General features: G+C 38.2%; 1 protein-coding gene across 1 annotated transcript in view; it reads right to left on the bottom strand.

Moving 5' to 3' along the window:
* BICC1 (BicC family RNA binding protein 1) overlaps positions 1 to 22,069 on the bottom strand; it is a 191,516-nt gene that overhangs the window by 86,905 nt on the left and 82,542 nt on the right. Inside the window, exon 3 of the mRNA XM_067552536.1 lies at positions 15,169 to 15,238. Coding sequence (XP_067408637.1) covers positions 15,169 to 15,238 — 70 coding nt within the window. The remainder of the gene's footprint in view (positions 1 to 15,168; positions 15,239 to 22,069) is intronic.

Here is a 22,069-nt window from a genome sequence, read left to right as displayed (position 1 = left end):
TCTAGCATTCTTGCTCCATAATGTCATCTAATCTGACATTCATAAACCAAGCAAATTACAGATGCCCAAATTTACATTAAAAAAAGACCTTGTACAGAAATAAATTACATTCTCAATTATTACTGGATGGCCGTCTTTCTGTAGTAGGAAGATGGCTCTTTTCTTCTATATCTGGCTAGGAGGTTCTGATCTTTTCTTTCTGCTACAGTTAATGCTTTTATCACCTCAAGAATGAACACAATGCAGTTGAGGCTGCACATTATGTCTTCTAAAAACGAAACCAGTGGCAACGTATCTGTTAAGCAGAGTATCTAGTCTTAAACACCTGTACTGGCTGGCTGTGGCTGGGTGGAGTTTCAGATGTTAGTAGTGACCTACAAACTCCTAAATGGCCTGGGACCTTCAGAAACTGCCTCGCCCCACTGCCGTAATGCCACAGATGGAATTCATGGAGACACTTGATCAGGAGCCCCCACTTGGTATAAGAAACAGGGTGCTGCTTACATAATGTTTTACGTTCTCTCTCTCTCTTGGATTTTTTTTTTAAATATACTTGACAACCCTATAAATGATGATTCAGTATCCTACACTGAATTTATTGTTGTACATCTCATGTCTTGCTCCATAGATCAAGGGTGTTCCTTTTGTGATGTGCTAATCTTCACTGATCCAGAGAATAACGTTCTTCAGAATCTCTCATGAAACTGGTTCCTGCATAGACGTGCAGTTAGCAAATTTCTAACATGGTAACTGTCCTATCACTAGTGCTTATGCTATTGAGAAATTAACGTAAATAAAAATTTCCTTTTACAGAATTCCTATCAAATAATTAAGGGTTTCTGAAGCAGGATGGCACCCACTTCTCGTGACTGCCCCCTGGCTAGGTGCACGCTGCACTTCTCTCAGTGGTTTCTCAGGCAGGTTTTCAACAACTTAGCCCTCCAGCCAAGCCACACACAGTTTGTATGAAACAAACAGACTCCTTCGGGATATACAGTCCAACAGGAGGCCTATCCCAGTACCTCTCCACTGGTATCTCCGTAGCCCTCCTCGGGCTCAGTCTTTAAAGAGTCCCACAGTCCCTTCTCGGATAGCCTTCAAGTAGTCCCTCAATCCTGGTATGGCTTCCTCCCCGGAGGCTCTTTACCCTTTCTGAGCCTTTCTGGCCCCAGTTCTCCAGCTGGGCCACTTAACAATTCAGTTCCCCTTCTGGGGGGTGTATCCCAATTCAATATTCAAGCCATTTCCTCTGTGGCTAATGGGGGAGGGGAATCAAGGTTCACACATTGCTCCAGGTCCCAGCCCAGGGACCCTATGAATAGCGGCCATGTCCCATTGCATCCTCTTTAACTAGACATTATGCTGCTACAGTTCCCTTGGCCACTTCCCTACAGCCCCAGCATCTTTGCAAATGTTTCACTCTTACCATATAACTGAAGTCCTTTAGTCAGTCCCAGCAGCCAGATAGGAGATCTCTCATGCTCCCCCGGTTCCTGCCAGCAACTGATCTGTCCATGGTCATGCTGCTCCTTCAGCCAGCCAGGAACACAATCCTCACTCCTGCAGCTCTAGGCAGCAACTGACTTTCTCTAGCTCTGCCGTTACTTTTTTATGAAGAGCCCTCCAAATCCGTGGATATCCACAGACCATTTTTGCGGGTTGTGGATTGGATGAGGATACAAATTTGGTAAATCAGGAAGCCACATTGACTTAGTTTGCAGAGGCAATTGCCTCCCTCTCCAATTGACCTGATACATCAATAATGAAGTCAAGAGAGATTTGCTAAATTACTTTGCTGCTTAAACTACAGCAATGAGAGCATGGGCGATTTTGCTGCCTGTCTTGATCTATCACCTCCCCTTTCTCTGTATATGGGGGTGGGGGAAAAGAAGAAATATAGGATCCTAAAGTCAGGGAAGCATCCTCAAAGGCTATGGCATGCAGACAGCTGCTTCCCTGCCTTTTACATCCTATATACAATATGCATGCGTGCATACACAGATGCTCCTCCTGAGAGGAGAGAGTACTATGGGAAAGAGTGCTGCTGCGGGTGCAGTGCAGATGTGGATACAGATAAAAGATGGAATGTGAATCATGAGTCGGATACAAGGTGATTGTTGTGGATGTGGATCCACATTTTTGTATCCATGCAGGGCTCTATTTTATGTCCCTCTTGGGCCCTGACTGGCTTCTCCCTGCCTCTCTCTGATTGGCTGCCTTCCCTACAACCACTCTAGACCACTTGGAGGACTTCTCTACTGCTCCCTTCTGAGATGGGGTGTAATAGGACCGTGAGGCCTCGAGAAAAATTTTGCAACTATCTGTTAACAACAACTTCTTCTACATTAGATCAGAGAACACCTCTTATTAACCTCACATCATAGTACTAAATCAAAAGTAGTCTATCATATCAAATGTGGTCTCAATTTTAGGCCAATAAACAAACTTTCACAATATTTAAGATTAATTGAAATATCTTCATAAATACTACTTAGATTACAATAAATGTTTACATTTTAAAGAATGATTTTCCATAACCTATAAGTCAGAAACTGCTGCAGTGTAGTAGTGAGTAAAACCCCCAAAATGTCTTGGTGAAAAATGACTGTCTATTTCTATCCCCAAGCTGAGAAAACTTCAAGGGTCACACACACACACACACACACACACACACACACACACACACACACACACACACACACACACACACACACACACACACACACACACACACACACACACATAAAGGACAATCACGTGTTTACAGTAGTACGTATTTCCATTGTTACTCACCTTTTTCCTTTCCTAGTTATAGTGATATTCGCTATGAAGACAAAATATGCATAACAATGCTTCTACAATGCTTATCTACTCTTCACACACAGCTAACGGCTTCATATTCAAAGTTAGGACAACACATTCTATTCACTATTACAATGAAGCACCAAATTATGTAAAAAGATTGTTATCTAGTCATTTTCTGGAATGCAGAAAACTGCAGAATAACTGCAGAAAAAACAGTGCATGCATGACAAATATAGAAAGGAATGTTCTGATTTATACTATGTAGCCTCCCATGCTCATCAATACAGTCTCATTGCTGCTTTGTACTTCCCCTTCTGTCTGTGTGCATCTGCTATCTCTTGTTTTATACTTCAGTTGTAAACTCTTAATGGCAGCAACTGTTCTTGTTTTGTATTTGTATTTGTACGTGTACCACAATGTGATACCGATCCATAACTAGGTGCTAGGATAATACAAATAAATGATAATATACATAGTCTATACTTAATGGCTTGTGTTGTTTTTGTAAAAGGTTAATAACATGAAAATATAATATGATTAAAAAACACTTTCCCTGGAAACAAAAGGATGTTTTAAAGGGGGAAAAAACCACATCTTTTTGTGGTGCCTGGCATGGTCACGATTGGAGATTGCCTCACCAAAGACAGTAGTGTGAAACCAACCGGAAACTATTACTCCCAATTGAGCTCTTAATTTAAATTAGAATAAAATTCAGGTCACCCATGACCTGAGGTACGTTCCAAAAGAAGTGGAGGCTAAGAATTCCTCAGAAACAAGGAGATGCAGAGAGTTAGAAAGAGTACAGGGATAAGAGGAACAATCAGGGTAAGAGATATAAGAACAAAAAGGGGGAATATCATAATCTGAAGCCCAAGGAAAGGTAGAACATTTGATGGTAGTAATTTGAGGACTTTTCTAATAAAGATTTAATTTTTTGGAAATTCTCCCTTTTAGCTAGCTATCAGTCAGTCCTTGTGGAGATTTGTGATTGTGGCTCAATAAAGAAAAGTAACTCTCATTCATGATGCCATACCAAGGGTAAGGGCATGGCTATTACCTTATAAGATAGCAGGACTTTAATAATTGTAATTTTATAATTATGCATATATTAAATACACTGTCTGCTCTCAGGATAAGTGGAATGTTATGGAAGAAGATTGGTTAAGAGGATGTATATGTTTGAACGGTCTGACATTAAACAGACTTTCCTAAAACTGGAAATAGACCTTGTCACCCCTCAAGAAGAGCAACAAACTGCACTCTCTTCTCCTCCCCCAAAACAGCCATCATCCATTCTGCAACGCTCTGAGTGCCTGCTGGCCTAAGAAACAATAGCCTTGAAGTCAGTTCAAATACTTAGACTAATGTGATGCATACATAGCTCTACTAGCCAGATGTCAAGTTTAAAAACAGTATAATTATAAATTTTAAATCACAGGTCTCTGGGACTCCAAGTAGCTGAAAACAGTCCACAATTTTCAAACTTGGGCATTTAAAATAAAGCATCTAAATACGTGGCCTGATTTTGGAGTTGCTGAATGCTCACAACTCCCATTAAAGACAGAAGTAGTTGAGGATGCTCAGCATCGCTGAAGATCAGGCCACCTATTCAGTGCCTAAAAACAGACTTCGGTGTCTACCTTTAGGCATTCACACATGAAAATGTTGACTGTTTCTATAATAGAAAACAAAACAATGTAGGAAAACCGGGAAGCAGAAGTAATTTTTATACTAAACATGAAAATTGAGAAGCACTGTAGACCCATGTTTCAGAAGAGTCAGATATTTCAATTAAAATACATTTATTCAAAACTGCTAGTCAAAAAAACGTATAATGTCCTGCATATTGTATGTTTGTGCAATGCATGATGAAGTGATCTGCAAGTAATCAGTATTAAATTTGGCTATCAATAGATCATGCTAAATCCTCTTCACCCCTTTCTGAAAAAAATAGTAAAGTTAAATTTTATTTTAGAACAGCATAAAAAGTGGGAAGTTGTTCCACCAATATTTTCACCCAGTTTCTAATTACATAAAATAACTAAGCCTTTAATTAGAAAATAATCTTCTATTTTAGTATATTTTCTTGTATTTTTTTTCCTATTATACACTTCAAAACACTGCCACACTGGGGCTCCCAGCTGTAAAATGATAATGTCCTCACATGATGCAGTTCAGTTCCATATACAAAGGAGGAACAAACCATGTTTAGTTACCAGGGAATTATTGTGTTGTAACTGGTTTACCCTATAGATGGGAATCTCCTGGGATGTGAAACAGAAAATTATTGGGAATAGGAGTGGCAAACCGAACTCATTTGCCTTCTCTTCAAACCAATAAATAGCCTAAAACTAGTAAATGATTTTTGTTAGTTTATATATATTATTTGTGCTTGCTTTCTTTAGTGGATTTGGATTTCGCCAAGTTCTTGGGGAATGTTTCAGTTTACACAATTCCATTTTGCATGTGGGTCAGTCTTTAAAATGGTATTTTTTAAAAAAGTTATCTGATTGTCACTTTTGGGTGTTTTTTTTTAAAATGATCTGATCAAGTAAGGTAGGTAACCTTTCAAATTAACCACCGAATGCTGAGGTAACTGCTTTTTAAATAAAAGTTTTCCCAATGACCAGTGAAAAGTGGTGAGTGACAGTTCTGTTCTTTTCTATTGGATTCGTATTTATCAGAATCATTCTTATTATAAACAGTAAATCTCATTCATGTAAAGAGATCTGTGTTGCTGCAAACTGACACAGATGTTTGCATAATGTTAGAGTTCCAGCCTATGTAAATATTCCCTAGAGCCATTTCTCTTGTGGTAAAACTTTCCTACCCTTCTGTTGCCATCCCACAGTCCTGTTTATTTATTTATTTTTTTAAATTATAGAACTACAGCCAGCCATCTTTTGTTGTGAACCTGTTAGCTCTGAGCAGAGTTTGGCTGGTCCATACTTCTGAAAGAAGAACTAAGAAACACATACGTGCAGTAGAAAGTAGAGTTGGTGATTCAGTAGGTGGCTCTGTTCCTGAGTCAGTACTGAACCAAAACTACCAGCATCTTATAAGAAGGAACATCCTGTTGGAGTGCAGTAGCATTGCCAGCCTTTACTTTCTTTAAAAAAGAGTGATAAATAGCAGCCCAATACAGTCTTTTTTTTTTTTTAAGGGGAGGTTGGATGAGGGTAGAATTAGGACCTGCTCTCTGTTAAACGTAAGTAACCCTCAATTTTGCTATGATGTCCAAGGAAGTTCCATATGGCTCCTCCATGGCAGCAGTATGAAGTTTGGCTCCAGCAGACACGTGGGAGAAGAAAAGTAGCACTAGAAGTCCCCTGCAACCAGCATGGTGTGGCAAGTGCAGGATCAAGTACTGCATAATGTGGAGAGAGGACAAGAGAGACATATGGAACCAGCCTTGAAAGACAGCAAATGGATTCTTCCCTCCTACAGGCATCCCCTCTCTCTCAGCGTAACGCAGGAACGTGGTGCTCAACACTCCTGCCTAACTTCCATTCAGTTATATCCCACTGAGAGACTTGAGGTTGCCGAGGTGTCGCTGAGGGCATAACCAGAAGACAGTTACAGAGCTGTAACAGAGAGCATGATCTGGCCTGCACCACCCTTGTTTAGAACAATGAGAAGAGAAAAAGCCAACTTGATTTTCATAGACACATTGCTTAAAATTTAAAAAAAGAAAGGCTTCTTACATGTAAACAAAGTACATTTGGTATGAAATTAGTGACACAGTTACTACAGAACTATATTTGGAAGTATAACATTAATTGCTCTTCCATTTTCTGTGATATAATTTTATTTTTAAAGTGAGATGAACAAAATACAAAATAACCTCAATGTATCCACAATATGGCTGAACAAAAAGCATGTTTGCTATGTGGCTCATGGTTTTCTGCCAAGTGTTATGCTGATAAATTACTATTTAAGAAGGGTAACCTCATTTTTCCTTTGGTGGAAGTTGAGATTCACTCCAGTAACTCACTAACAAAAGCTATATTGCATAATGAGTTGGGATGCATTTATTCTTTTAATCCTTTAGTGGAACACCTGGGTCAGTTATGAGGTGTTTGCAAATGTAACATTTCAAAACTGGCAACGCTTTAACAATAAACTGCTATTATGGAAGCCAGGCTTCTATATATGAAACTTACAAATAGAATATTAGCGCAATCATTAAAAAACACCAATTTTGATATAATTGAAAATGTCTTCTTGTTTTCAATCTCGCTTTACATACAGAAAATTATTAAGTACTAGTTAGGAACAAATACCTAAGAAAACTTTTCTGAACTGTATTAAATTAGAGTTCAATTATATTTGAAAACTATGCCAAAACAACAGATAGTCAATTCACTCCTATCTGCATTCAGATGTTTGCATATGTCTAAAAAGAAATCTCTTGGAAGTAACTCAGATGGCGAGCTATATCTCAATATTTGAATTGAAGAGTTGTACAATTCAAACAAACCCTATTCCGTAAATTCATTCTAAAATCTAACATACAAAGTTTCATACAAATCAAACTTTAATTTTACTGTATATTGCTTCTTCAATGATGAAAGAATTTTCCTGCATTTTAGTATGAATTTTTCTTTGAAAGGCCAAGTTCTGATCACCTGACTCTTTGGGGGAGGGTAGGAAAGAGGAGGTCAGGGCGTAAATGATGATGATTTGATCTGTTCTTTACACAAGCAAGAAGAAAGTTTCTATGCTTGTTAATGTCTGGCCAATAACCAATCAAGTCCTGTTCTATATAGCTAATAATGGTAGTGATATTTTTTCCTAACTTGGCTAGATTTGCTACTATGCCTCTTAACAGATCAAAAACAAGTCATCAACAAAACGACCATGCCATATTTGGTTTGGGTCTTCCCTATGTGATCTTCAATCAGTATAATCACAGAATGAAAACATCAGAATAGCCAACTGTCTAAGAGCTCTCTCTCTACAGAATCTAAGATTTATATCCTAAATTTAAGAAAAAAATTATTAAAACTCACACAATTGCAGGGGTAGGAGCCAGCATTGCTAACCCAGCGTGATTCATTTTCCTTACTTATATCATCAATACAATTGTATTTTAGATCCCCTCCCCTCTTCCTTAGGTACTCCTCCAATCCTTTACTTCATCTAGCATACTACTACTTGTGGATGTATCTTTCCTGACATCCCCGCTGCTTATACACTAGGAGACCTGTTTCTTGGGTATGGATGTTTGTAGAAGCCTTCTAACATTTTAGTGTAGAAACCCACATTAAATTTGTTACTATATCCTGCCACAAATAACTACCCAAGGCCTGCCCCTTTCTTCTCAGAACCATGGCAATAGCAGTTCATTGGACTTGGGGACACATCAGTCTTAGCTAATTCTTTTCCTGTTTGGAAAAATAGCATCAGTAGTGGTGGTGGTCAGAAGAGAGGGCTTTTTTTGTTTTGCTTTACTTCTATTTACATGAATTTTTCATTAACTGTGCTGGATTAACAACTGTGCCTTGTTGACAAATTACCTGTTTATCCATTAAATATATACAGATCAAGCAGTAATAGTGCAAGCTTTCCTGAACTACACTTGTGCTTGAAGGGAAGTTCTGTCACAAGGTGTATTTAGTACTTTGTCTCCCTCCATAGAATGTTAATGAGAGTGGTGGAGTTTGGGACACTCAAGACTAATTCATTCTAGAGAACGAAGTCTTCAGTAGAGAGAAGTGGAAGAATGGGCAGAAAAGAAAAACTAAACTGAGATCTGTGGAAGCAGTGGTGGTGTTAGGCACCTGCAACCCATGCAATCGCAGGGCCCCCTGAAAACCAGATCCACCCTGCCAACCATCAGCTGCTCCATCCTGCCCAACATTCAAAACAGCGTTCTCCACACAGCATGACCTCACACTCACCGTACATGCAAGGTCACTGCTAGGGGCCCCCTGGGGGACAAACACTACCACTATGCGGAAGAAAAGTGAAGGAGGAAAGGGGGAGGGAATGATAAGAAAATATTCACCCAATAAGGGAGAAAAAAGACTAGGAGTAACATTTTCAAATGCACCTCCATGACAGGAGACTGAGAGCTCGTCTACCTGGATAGTTACTGAGCGGCAAGCCAGGTTTGAATATACAGAACGCCAACTTGCCACACAGTAACATCCCATATGAACACTGTTACAGGGTGCTAAAAATCCTAGAGTGCAGCTTGGTGTTCTACACCTTCAAATAGTTGTATGCTAAGCTGAACTCCAGGACTTTCAATACACTGCAGCAATGTCCACACAGGAAGTTACTGCATGGTGAGCTGGCCCACTGTAAATTCATACCCTGGCTTGCCCCACAGTGATTATCTATGCAGATGATACCCAAGTCTTATTTAGCTCATTGAAAGTCAATGAAACTTAGGTTTCAAAGTGCCTCAGTCACTTCTGACAATAGAATATGGTTGCTTTTGGAAAATCTTACCTTAGAATAAATATAATTCAACAACTCATATCACTCTTCACAATTGCAATTCACAAAGCATTCTTAAGGATGTATAAAATGACACTTTCATTATTCTGAAGTTATGGAAGCATACCCTTAATTAGGAGTCTCATAATTAAGAGAAGAACATTATACAATTTCAACTTCTCTTGCAAAATTTGGCAGCACTGGTGGACCAGCAGTGTGGTTGAATTACAAGAATCTAACCAAAATAGCAATTTGCCTACTTAATGGATTTTGAACAAAGGAATTTAAATGGTCATAAAAAAGTGGCAACATCCAAGAATTCTATATTCTGCTGCTGACACACAGACAACGCCCGTTAACATTAATTGAAGCTTGTGTGCACATCAGTAACAGTGCCAACTCTAACAATTTCAAAATCAGGAACGATGCTCTGTGGCAAAAATCACGGTATTTGCTTAATAATTTTGGTAGGCTTAAGTTTGTTACGTATTCTTTTTGAGCCATTATGGGAAATTCTTGCCCTAACCTATGAGCGATCTTCAAATTTGAAAGTTTAAATGCACACAATGCAAGCACAAAAATGCAAGCTGGTCAGCAGGTGTGGAAATGCACTTTCCTCTCTTAAGTAACCACTAAGGTAAGGTAGAAAGGTTAGAAAGCTGGATTGGGAAGTAGGATCTTTGGTGATCAGCAAGAGCTCTGGGCAGTGGGATGAGTTGGGGCAGGACAAGGATGGAGAGAGGGAGCTGGCAGTGAGATGGTCAGTGGAAGGGAGCAATTGATGAACTGGTACGAGGTTAGGGGAGTGAGGATACCCAGAGACCTCCCTGCATCCTGACTCTCTCCGTGCTCCCATGCGTTCTCTCATCATCTTCATCCACTGCTCATTGTTACCTGCCCCTTGATTCCTTAGTGAAGGACATGTTCCTCCATCCCTCCCTGCTGATTGGCTATTCTCACCAGGTCAGAGCTTTACATAATATTGTAATTGTGCTCGAGTCCTGCTGCATGTATTCTTCTGCAAGGCTTTTGCAACAAAGCCACAACCAGAAAAGAAGCTTTGGGCTTTCCATGTTACAAAGGGCCACAAAGCTGGGTGTGAACTTGCCAGTCTTGAAAAAGTCATGAGACTTTGTTATGATAAAATTGTCCCTTAAGTGTTTAGACTTTTTTGTTAAACACAACCACATTACTCTTTCTTTATGAGTGCAGGATTAGTTCAGACACAAACAAAGACAAAACAATTTGGAGAATGAAAAAGTAAAGAGAAGTGTGAGGAGCATGGGGGAAATCCCATATAATGCATATAAATTAAGTTATTACCACTCAGGATTTAGAGTCCCAGCCTGAATCCAAGAATGGACTTTTTCTTTAAAAAGAAAAAAACCCCAACCTCTACAGAATACAACCACATTAACAAAGGCAGGGCAAGCAGTAATTTCTTCTCAGATCTTTAATCATCCAATTAATAAAGACCTGAAACCTGTTAAATACCTGCTTCAAGAAATGTAACTTGGTCTTAAGTAATTTAGCACATTTTTAAGCTTCCTTGATTTAGACAAACAACATCCAAGAATACTCCAGATTCTACCTCTATCCCCCAAAATGTGCAAATAAAGCATATGAATATACAAGAAAAATTCTGCCCATTGTATCTCTTAATAGTGAGGGGCTATGCATCATCCTCTCATTACTAACATCTGTCATTCACTTTTCATTCTCTCCCAAAAGTTTGCAAATAACTATTTCTAACTGACAAAAACTGAACACATGGTCTCTTTCAAAACTTATTTTAGTGTTTGGAAAATTTATATTTGCTTGGAAAATAAACAAACATGTATTTCAAAATGTTTTATTCTCAGCTCCTCTTCAAAACAACACACACTAAAGCATCTGTTATTTGTTAGAGCAGGAAATTCCTCTGTCTTGATCTTTATAGAACAGTTGAAAGTCAGTAATTAACTTGTGAATTCTGGCTTTTGTGAAGTCATACAGGATATTTTAGCAATTTTGTTAAAAACAGGTTCTTCAATAGCAAATTCCTTACATTCTAAACAGATGGAAGGTCCAAAAGTAAAATATTTTGCGAATCAACTACTTAGGGAGTATATATCAAGTTTGCTTTCATGTATTATGAAATTACCATTCTTAGTAATAATCCTACATACATAGCACTTTGACCATGGATTGCAAAACTTAACCTCTGTGTTCTTCATCTGTGAAAAAATGGTAAAGTGCCTTATTCTTTTTCAGGTCACTTTACATTTGTGCATTAGTTTCTTCAACACCACCACTTCTTATTTGCAGAGCCAGAAAATATAGCTGGGTCTCGTAACTCCCAGCACCACGCCCCATCGACTGAACCATGATGCATTCTATTATGAACACTTTGCATTATAGGTTTTAATGCTCATGTATAATAATTAACAAGACAATATACAGCCAGTCAGTCAGTCCTGGAATAGCATTAGTAACTGCAGATCACAAAATCCAGATGAAACAACAATAGTGAGAAAATACTGCAGTAAGCCACAAACTGTTTTCATGCTAGACTGAAAAGCACACAACACATGAAAATGCAATGAGTAATTAGGATGTTTTCCTGATTATAAGGTTTTTTTAGATCAATGACAAAAGACCACAAAATACATCTACCAAAATTTCAGGCCATTTTTATTAGAAAAAGTTACTAATATGGTCATGGTGAAATATTGTCCTAGGATTCAGAACATAAGATGCCCTGCCCCATATTTATCTCCATTCAAAGTTCTAAAGTTTTTCTGCCTGTCAGTCTGTGGATCAACAATTCTTTTCTATAAGCCTTTCTCCTGCTCTTCCCCAATAAAGTGACTGCTAATTAGGTACTCATTTCCCAGCAAGAGGATGGGCTACAGTCAGAGGTCCCCAAACAGTGAGTTCAGAGACAGTTGGCTGGTTACACTGTGCTGGCTCTTCTTCTCTGTTCCAGCTGCTATATTTTATGAAATGAAGTCAAGTTACATCACAGTATTATTTTTCCCATATAAACAATTGCTGTGACTGAAAATGGGGTAATTTATTCAAATGTAAATGGGAGGGGAAATAGCGTCGACTATTAAAACGTGGTCCATCCTATCTAAAATTGAGGAATTCTATCTAAAATTTAGGGCAAGTTGTCTCCTCACATATTATTGTAATGTACTATCATGTGCGCATGTACACAACCTCCCATGTACATAAAATCTAATCAGAGGATACAAGTCTTTAGCCCTGACGCTGCTCAAACCTGTAGCCCAAAAGCACATTGACCATTAACGGTGTGTCACATTGCAGAAATGTCTACTTTGCTGTCAACCACTACCCTAAGTGTCTTCTGGCATTAAGACTTTCCAAGTTTCTCATTCTCATTAAGTATGTTTGCTTCAGATTATATTTCCCCAGTTGTATTAGTTTGCATTTTTCCAAGCTAAATTTCATTATTTTCTGCTCATGTTTTTAGTCTCTCTATGATCCTTTGTATTTCTCTCACCGGCATTCACCATTTCTTCTAATTTAATGTCATCAGCAAACTTTCTTAATGCACTTTTTATTTCTTCTCCTAGTTCATTAATGAAGATGTTCAAGTCATCTATACCTAAGCACTGTTCCCTGCGGTACCTCATGTGACGAACTGGGAAAAATGTCTGTATTATTTCCTATGACTATTATGTGTAACTCATTCCTTGTTTAATTGTGTGATATAACCCTACCTGAATGCCTAGAGCTAAAGCAAAGCTGTAAAGGGGTTTTTGAGCAGCCACACAGGAAAGGTACAATGACACAGATATGATAGCCTCTCAGGCACCCAGCTTCAAAGGAGTTAAGATAACTGGGCCATCAGCTGGTGGGAGAATACACCTACCTGGCTCCCATCAAGGTGAGCACATTTTACTATTCCCAAGACTAAGCCTGCAATGAAAAGGAACTCAAAACGCTCACAGACCTCAGAAAAGGGAGGATTTTGGGGTGAGTTGCAAGTTGCTGGCCAGGATGTGAGAGTGAAAAGGCTGACAATCAGACATTCAGAGATAGGGAGAGAGCTGCAAGGGATTTAGGATGTTCCTACCAACTCAGAGATGGAGAATAAGCCCAATCTCCCTGAGATGTCTGTGGATGGAGAGGGTAAGCATGTGTGCAGGTCTCTTATTTTAAAGTCAACTTCTCAAAGCACTATGTTGTTGGGCAACCTGTGGGGCAAAATAAATCAGGCTTTGTTTTGAAGAAACTGTTTCTGACTCACTGCAAACGTCTGTTTCTGTCTGACTGCTATCACAGGCTCCCAAAGAGAAATGCTTGCAGGGGTCCAGCCCCAGTTATACCTAATGAATTGTCACAGTTGGTACCCAGGAGGCTGTAGCCCAGGTCTTAGTTTGAAGAATGGTGAATAGCAGACACCTGTAGGGCTCCACCCCAAGAAGACACGGCAGTGCAGTTAGCTTGGTAACCATGACAACTCCAAACACAACCCATAACTCAATACATTGCTATTGCTCTATACCTTTTGTTCATGGCTTTCATCCAGATTTCCATCCACATAATGGTGCGCGTGCCCAGGGAGATTTGAATTAATTTTGCATGCAAGACTTTATAAGATCCAATATCAAATATTTTATTAAAATCCAAAGAGTATTATACGTACTCCTTTCCCTTCACTCTTTCTTTTTTTTAAATTTTGTTAAAAGAACGCATGGAATACCCCCCATCTCATTTTCCCCTCAGGCTGTAGCAGCTTGTGAGAGTCATGACATCTTGAGGCTAAAGTAAGCAGAAGAGGATCCACGTGAAGAACAGGTCTTTACAGAGACTTTGCTTTTTACCACTTATTGTAAGCACTCCTTTCCTACCTATGTAATCCTCTTCTCTCTGACTACCACTAAATAAATTTTTCCCTTATGCTTTCCATTTAGCTATTCTTTCCTCAAGTGGTATGCACTTCCAAACACACACAAATGCAATCTGTCTCAATCCAGCATGGGGGGAGAGGGGGAGGAGAAAAATCCTTATAGGCTGGGTCTCTCTGGCTCATAAAAAAATAAATCCTGCACTTTTATGAACAGACCTTTTTGTTCTTTAATGAGTTCGTCCTCTGTTTAAAAGGTTATGGGAATATGACCAATTTGGTTTATGAAATGAGAGTTTAAGAGTACAATTTATCAGAGATTTTAAGAAGTTTGCAATTGTGAGTGCCAAACTCCTTTTTTTTTTATATCTTCTACTTTGCCACCATCAACTACATTTTGTGGTTATTTTACATTTAACTAATTGTTTGTAACACTGAAAAAGTCTATCTATCAATATTCTTCCCTTTTGACAAATATTTCATTTACATTTCAAATAGATTTATGGACAATCCATCTTGGCTCTCTCATGTTTACTTTAATCTATGCATGAGCATCAACCAATATGCACTCAGAACCATGATAGAGTTTTAATTCAATTAATACTTCAGTAGAAAATCAGGTAACATACACACTCACTCATTCTGACAACAGTTTGATTCCTTGACCTACCAATTTTAAACACAATCAGCTTCCAGTACCATAAATAAAAAATCACACTGCTTATCTTGTCTTAATTTGGACTTAGACACAACTGTAGACGTAGACATGATTACATTGACAACCTTTAGCTTTGAAAGCATTTAACGTTCTAGACTATTTTGTAATTCAAAATAAATTGCTACACGTCAGCTAAACTTCTAAAGCTCACAAGACCATTTAAATGAGTAGAAAATCAACACTTACATAAGAAAAATAAACAAAGAGCTTTAGGGTCCAATATTATAAAGAAAAAAATCACTTCATCTGTGATTAAATTAAGTACTGTTAATTCAGTGGCTTGACCCTCACAAAAAACCCTCAATTTTTAAAAATATGAAAGGAAAACAAGCAAATATACCTTTTTTAGACTTTGCTCCAATCTTCAGCTTTGATGGCCAAGCAATCTGTGTATTTGTTTCTTCCATAATCTGTTAAAAGAAAAAAAAGTTAAAATTAGATGCAACTTTCCCATCCAACATTCTATATCTCCCAGTGTTCCTTTTTCAGTGATATCATATTCATCCTTTTTACACGTGACCTAGTAAATACATTTTAAAAGTATAGTTAATGATGATTTTGAGGAGAGTTTGTGTGCGCGACGATGGGAGGTTGATGCCTTGTAATTCAAAACAGCCTAAAAAGTTGGGGAAAGAACCAAGGAAATGACATCAGTAGCCTCATCCAGCTGCCATTGGAGTCAACGGAATGATCCCCAGTGACTTCAGTGGGAGCTGGATTAGGGCCATGGTAACACTTCTTGGATTTAAAACTATATGGAAAAAATCTATTTTTTTTTTCACTGATGTATAAAATGATTTTTACATAAATCCTAGAATTTTTAACTGCAGCATTCTGAATGCTTACTGAGTAAATTACTTCTGCTTGCATTCAGTATGTATTGTTTACATTTCACTAATTTTTAGTTATTTTAAATCTGAAGAAGAAATTTTATCCCTAGCACAGTGTATCACCCAAATTTTTTTTTTTTTTGCTTATTGGATATGGCAGCTCATACACCCTTTCAAAGTGCTGGAATTCCTATTTCTCTGAAGTCAGCTGATGTGGCATTTAACTTGCCTGTAAGATGTTCACACTCTGAATATTAACAGATAAATACAAAAATTATCTTGCAAAAAAATTCCAATTCTATTGGCCACACCCTCATCTGGTGTGAGTGCACTGACTTCAAATGAGCTGTTACACCAATTTATACCAGCACAGGATTAGTCTGTGTGTTATTCAATAAGTGATTTGTTACTATGCTCTCATGCCATACAATTTAGTAATGATATTTAATATTTGATATGGTTTTAATGGCTTCCTTTTCAGTTATACTAATAAATAGAAATATTTGTATAACTCAAACAATACAATTTGTACAGTAAGTGTTTCTGAATACTTTTTTATAAAAAAAGTTTTTTTTTAAAAAACTTAATTTATTGACCTTGACATTTTGAGAAGAAAAAATTCCAGTTAACAACTGGAAAAAAAAAGTGCCAAACAGTACAATTTAATTAATCTTGGCAATGTCTACAATGAATATAAAAAAAATAAATTTAAATTCCAAAAATAAATAACCAGACCATTTTGAAAAGGAAAATTAATACTGTAAGAGAAACCAGAAAACATTCCAACATTCATCGGTCCCCTATAGTAGCAACATCCAGGACAGACATACTAATTTAAGAATTCCTAAATTTATACTGTGTGCTGCCCAAATCAATAATAGAATTCCTCTATAGTCAATTTCTAGATTAGCACATCACGTGGAAAAAGTGAAATTGTCAGCCAGGACTCATTGTACTACACTTTGTATGTGTTTCAGTAACTATGGGATAATAAAATTCAGCTGGAGGAAGACATTTCCAACAGAGTGAAATTCTATCAGGAATATATACATATTTCTCAGCAGTCTCCAGTCCAGATGTGAAGAAATTGACTGGTAAGAAATTTGAGTTACAGCTCTACCAAATATCCCACTCACATTGATTTCCTTTGTATATAGTTCACTCCACAAAGGAAAGACTGGGCCACATGGAAGTTTGAAACGTCAGTTGTTTGAAATCTCACTCATTATTTGAAGTGATCATACTTTTGTGACCTACCAAAAAGCATATAAGCTTAAAAAATTAAACTTTCGGACACTTTAAAAACATAGGCAAGTCTACACAAGTAGAGAAGAGGAAACAATGGTATTGGGCTATGCTCTTCCCTTCACTCCTGATTTAATGAAAGCCATTTTCCAGACAGACTATGAAGTTCAGGCTCTGGAGCTGGAGAGAGCCTAAAAAGGCCAACCACATTCCGCTATGGTGTCTTCAAAGGCAAATAAGCATAAGTTAATACTAACCAAATCAGCACTAACCTATGTGAGTTCTGTTCAACGTCCCTGTCTCCCAAAGGAGGGCTCTACAGGTAATGACCATCATGGGAGTCAGATAGCACAGCTCCACTGTAAACAAAGTCAAAGTAGCTTACCTAGAAGTCAATGTAGAGGCAAAAGGACTCCATACAGATAGTGATGGTCAAACCCTGTGCCTTTGGGGGACAAGGAGCAAAGAGAACCTTCACAAGCACAACAGAAAAATCAGAAAAGTTTCTTGGGAACAAATGCATTTTTCAGTCCCTTAGGTGGGTTATTTCAGAAAACTTGGAGCCCTGACCACTGTGATGAAAGAACCTCTTAAAGAAAGACAGAAAGAAATCCTTCTTTATCTTTATGTCAGACCAACATGAAATTCAAACTCTATAATATAAAAGGGGTGCACATTTGGGGGTATCTGAAAGAGATACACCTGGGATTTTCAAAAGAGCTTAGAGGAGTCAATTTTGAAAGACAGAGTCAATAGGAGTTGAATACCTTTAAGCTCTTTTGAAAATGCAAGTCTATATTTTTACTACATTTTACAATATCTAGGCTAATGTCATATTTATTCCTCTCACCATTAATATTGGTGACAGTTGCCCTATCTTTTCATAGAGTCTTTGTTGTGATTAGAGAACATTAGGCGAAATATAACTCCATCCGTTTACTAGGCCAGTTGCTTATAGGTGCATTTAAATTAAGTATCTTCTATGAGTCTGTATCTCAGATTTCTCAGACTATATACTATCATCCAACTCAGAGTAGTAAGTGATTGTAACATTTACAGTAAAGTTTAGCAAAGAACCTCCAGTATAACTTTGGAAACTATGTGCAATATGGAAAAAAAACATAGGAACATGCTTCTTTATTGCATAAGGGTACCTCTTTATTCATTTTTGCAGCAATACATTCATTCAATTTTAAAGTTATTTTAGTCTTGTAAACTATTTTTACTATCTAAAGAGTTTCTTGGTTTGATTAGTTTCTTTCGAGAAATGTTTGGGGGTTACTCAAAACAATTGGCTTTAAAAGAATTTAAATTACATTTCTTCGTGCAATACCTTGTAATCAAAAGTAAACTTCACACACATTCACCAGACTGTTGCCTCCTTTAGTCAACTTAGTTCTTGCAGTTTGGAAAGTGGGACTGCAGTTGCATAAAACCAAATTATGTATGTTTCATATTTTATGAGCGTCATCATTTGCTTTAAATTTTTTTAACTATAACAGAATTACAAGAGCCTTACGGAATTTTAGAAAAAGGAGAAAGATGAAGATTTACTATGTATCAAGCACACAGAATGACAGAATTGTAGGACTAGAAGGGACTTCGAGAGGTCTTCTTGTCCAGTCCCCTGCACCGAAGGCAGGACTTTAGACCATCCCTGACAAGTGTCTGTGCAATCTGCTCTTAAAAATCTCCAATGATGGAGATTCCACAATTTCCCTAGGCAATTTATTCTAGTGCTTAATTACCCTGACAATTAGGAAGTTTTTCCAAATGTCCAACCTAAACCGTCCCTTGCTGCAATTTAAGCCCATTTCCTTTTGTCCTATCCTCAGAGCTTAAAGAGAACAATTTTTCTACCTCCTCCTTGAAATGACATTTTATGTACTTGAAAACTGTTAGGTCCCTGCTCAAGCTTCTCTCATCCAGACTAAACAAATGCAATTTTTTCAATCTTCCCTCATAGTTCATGTTTTCTAGATCTTCAATAATTTTTGTTGCTCTTCTCTGGAGTTTTTCCAATTTGTTCACGTCTTTCCTGGAAAGTGGTGCCCAGAACTGGACATGATACTCCAGTTGAGGCCTACTCAGCGTGGAGTAGAGTGAAAGAATTACTTCTCAGGTCTTCCTTACAACACTTCTGCTAATATATCCCAGAATGATGTTGGGGTTTTGTTTTTTTTTTGCAATAGTGTGACACTGTTGACTCATATTTAGCTTACGATCCACTATGACCCCCAGAACCCTATCAGCAGTACTCTTTCCTAGGGAAACATTTCCCATTTTGCAGGCATGTGACTGATTGTTCCTTCCTAAGTGGAGTACTTTGCATTTGTCCTTACTGAATTTCATAGTATTACCATCAGACCATTTCTCCAGTTTGCCCAGGTCATTTTGAATTTTAATCCTATTCTCCAAAGCACTTGCAACCCCTCATAGCTTGTTATTGTCCACAAACTTTATGTGCACTCTCTATGCCATTATTTAAATCATTCTTGAAGATATTGAACAGAACCAGACCCAGTACTGAACCCTGTGGGACCCCACCTGGTATGCCCTTCCAGTTTTTTTTGTGAACCACTAATAACTACTCTATGGGAATGTTTTTTCAACCAGTTATGCACCCACCTTATAGTAGCTCCATCTAGATTGTAGTTCCTTAGTCTGCTTATGAGAAGCTCATGCAAAAGGTATCAAAAGCCTTACTAAAGTCAAGTAAAGTAGTTAAATTGAGCTTGATCCCAGAACTATGCCGTAGTGAGACTCTGCCTCTTATATCACTTTTATTTCAACTTCATGATTGTCTCAGATATTTTAGAAGCCAAAATTATAGCCAGCTAGAGATGCTTTTTTTCCTCAAACAAATTTAGAACCAGTCCACAAAAACTCAATCGTCTGTGGTAATCAAGAGACAAGGTGGTTGTAGTAATATCCTTTATTGGACCAATTTCTACTAGTGAAGGAGACAGGCTTTTGAGTAGCACAGAGCTCTTCTTCCGGTCTTGGACAAGTAGAGTGCCACAACTAAATACAAAATGGGACAGATTATTTTGCATAAGTAGTTAACACATGTTCTAAGGGACCATTCAAGGTGAAGTGGCCATTTAGAACCACTGCAGGACAAAAAAAGAGTAGTGAGTTACAGATTGTTGTAATAAGCCATAGATCCAGTGGATTCATTAAGATCACAATTTTTACTGTATAGCAGTTATGAATTTAAGGTCTCAGGCTGGTCTTTTGAAGGTGTTGTGCAGGTTACCTTTGAGGATGAGGATTGAGAGGTCAGATGGAGGGATTGCTCTGTGAAAAGTGTTTGCCTACAGGTGATACAGTGTTTTTGTCTTATTCTTCTGAATGAGTTCATTCAGATACACAGTGATTATTGGATTTCACCCACATCATTGTTATTGGGGCATGTAGTGCACTGGATGAGGTACATCACATGTGGTAGGCATGAGAAGAACTCATGGATCTTGAAAGGTGTGCTGAAGGGGGTATAGATCACGTAGCACTGGAGATGTCTGCAGGTTTTGCATCTGTTGTTCTGGATAAGTCTGGGGTCGCTTTGAGTTGGTGGGTCCCGGTCTGCATGGAGCTTGCTCTGAGGAGGAGCTTGGTGAGGTGGGGAGTTGTTTGAAGGTCTGAAAAGTGGATTAGGAAAAATTTCTTTCAGGATGTGGCACCCATCAAGTATGGGATGTAATTGCTTAATGACACCCCTCATGGGTTCCACTGTGGTGTGCTAGGTGACAGTGAGGGGGTTTTACTTTTGTATTGAAGCAGATTCTCTCAGAGTATCTGGATGGCCCGTTCCATGATGTGATCTTCTACTCTCACCAAACAGATACATCCACCAAAGCAGTTTTAAGTGTATTGAGGTGTGTATCCTAGACTTTCTCCTCAGAGCATGGTATGGGTAGCAGGAAAGGATTCTTGCTTATTAGAATTACGTAAGTTGGAAGACTGTCTGGGTTCCAAGCAAGGTAACTGTGCAGGCTGCAGGCAATTTGGTTGCAGGGCTACAACTCTAATTTCTTGCCGTCAGAAGATCCATTATTGTGCCAAATAAATGGGCAAAGTCATTTTCTTCAGGTCAGGGGAAGAATTGATTCATTGGATGGAAAAGACAGGCAGACACTAGGCTTCACCAGGAGATGGAACACACCAGGAAACCTAAAAACAAGAAAGTGAGGAAACTGCAAGCTTCTCCAACCTACAAGAGAAAGACAAACTGGGAAGAAGCCTAACCGTTCCCTTTCCTTCCCTTCCCCTAAACAGTACAGATTGTGAGGGAGATGTCACAATGTCACACAGCTCATCCCCAAATGGAGAAAATTTGAGAGATGTCAACTCCCAAATAGGCCCGGGAGGGGAGGGGGGGGGGGGAACCACCCTATTGTTTATGCTTAAGGACATGGGGTATTGCAGGTCACTGGGTTTCCCTTACCTACAGCTGTTTCCCAGGCTGACAATTGTATGTAAGAGTTAGTGTTTGGAGAAGTGGCTGAATGGAAACTCCCATGTTTCTTAATTTAAGCCCTAAGAATTGTTCTCCTTCCCATCATCCAAAGGGAGGCCACAAAAGACAATTCTCAGAATTGTCTATGGATCATTTTCTCTTTTAAAGACTGGTAATTAAGGGACATTGACAAGCAAAATCCACTATTGCAAGACTGAACTCTAGTCAATTGCTACTCCAAAGTTTTCACTACTTAAAGGAATATTCAAGGCTGATGGTCCCAGAATATATTGAATTAACTCAGTGTTTCTCATTGAAGAACTACTATATTTGGTTCTTAAGCTTGACTGACACTACTACAACCATAATCACAGAGCACTTGATTTCTTTGCAAGTATGAGGGTTTACCACATTGTATTCCATTCCTGTGAGCAGACTCTGTAAAAAAGCTGAATTGCCCATAAAAAGTTAGAAAATTTAACTTTAATCTGATGAGCCTTTAAATCTTCCGTTAAAAAAATTCTCTTCTGCTCAGAAGATACACAGATTTATTCAGATGGATAACAGAGTATCTTGAGAAAGTACCTTGTACTTACTACCTTTAGAAAGGATAGGAGCAGTTTTAGTTAACAGACCTATAATTGTAGTTTCAATAAGCAAAATGCAGGAAATTAAAATAAATTCTGATAGAAATTTAGAATCAGCCT

Source organism: Emydura macquarii, unplaced genomic scaffold (assembly GCF_026122565.2).
Source record: "Emydura macquarii macquarii isolate MOO-44397 ecotype Brisbane River unplaced genomic scaffold, CSIRO-AGI_Emac_v2 contig_1390, whole genome shotgun sequence".
Lineage (NCBI taxonomy): Eukaryota > Metazoa > Chordata > Testudines > Chelidae > Emydura > Emydura macquarii.
Note: the sequence above shows the minus strand (reverse complement) of the source record. Positions and strands in the feature narration are given on the sequence as shown.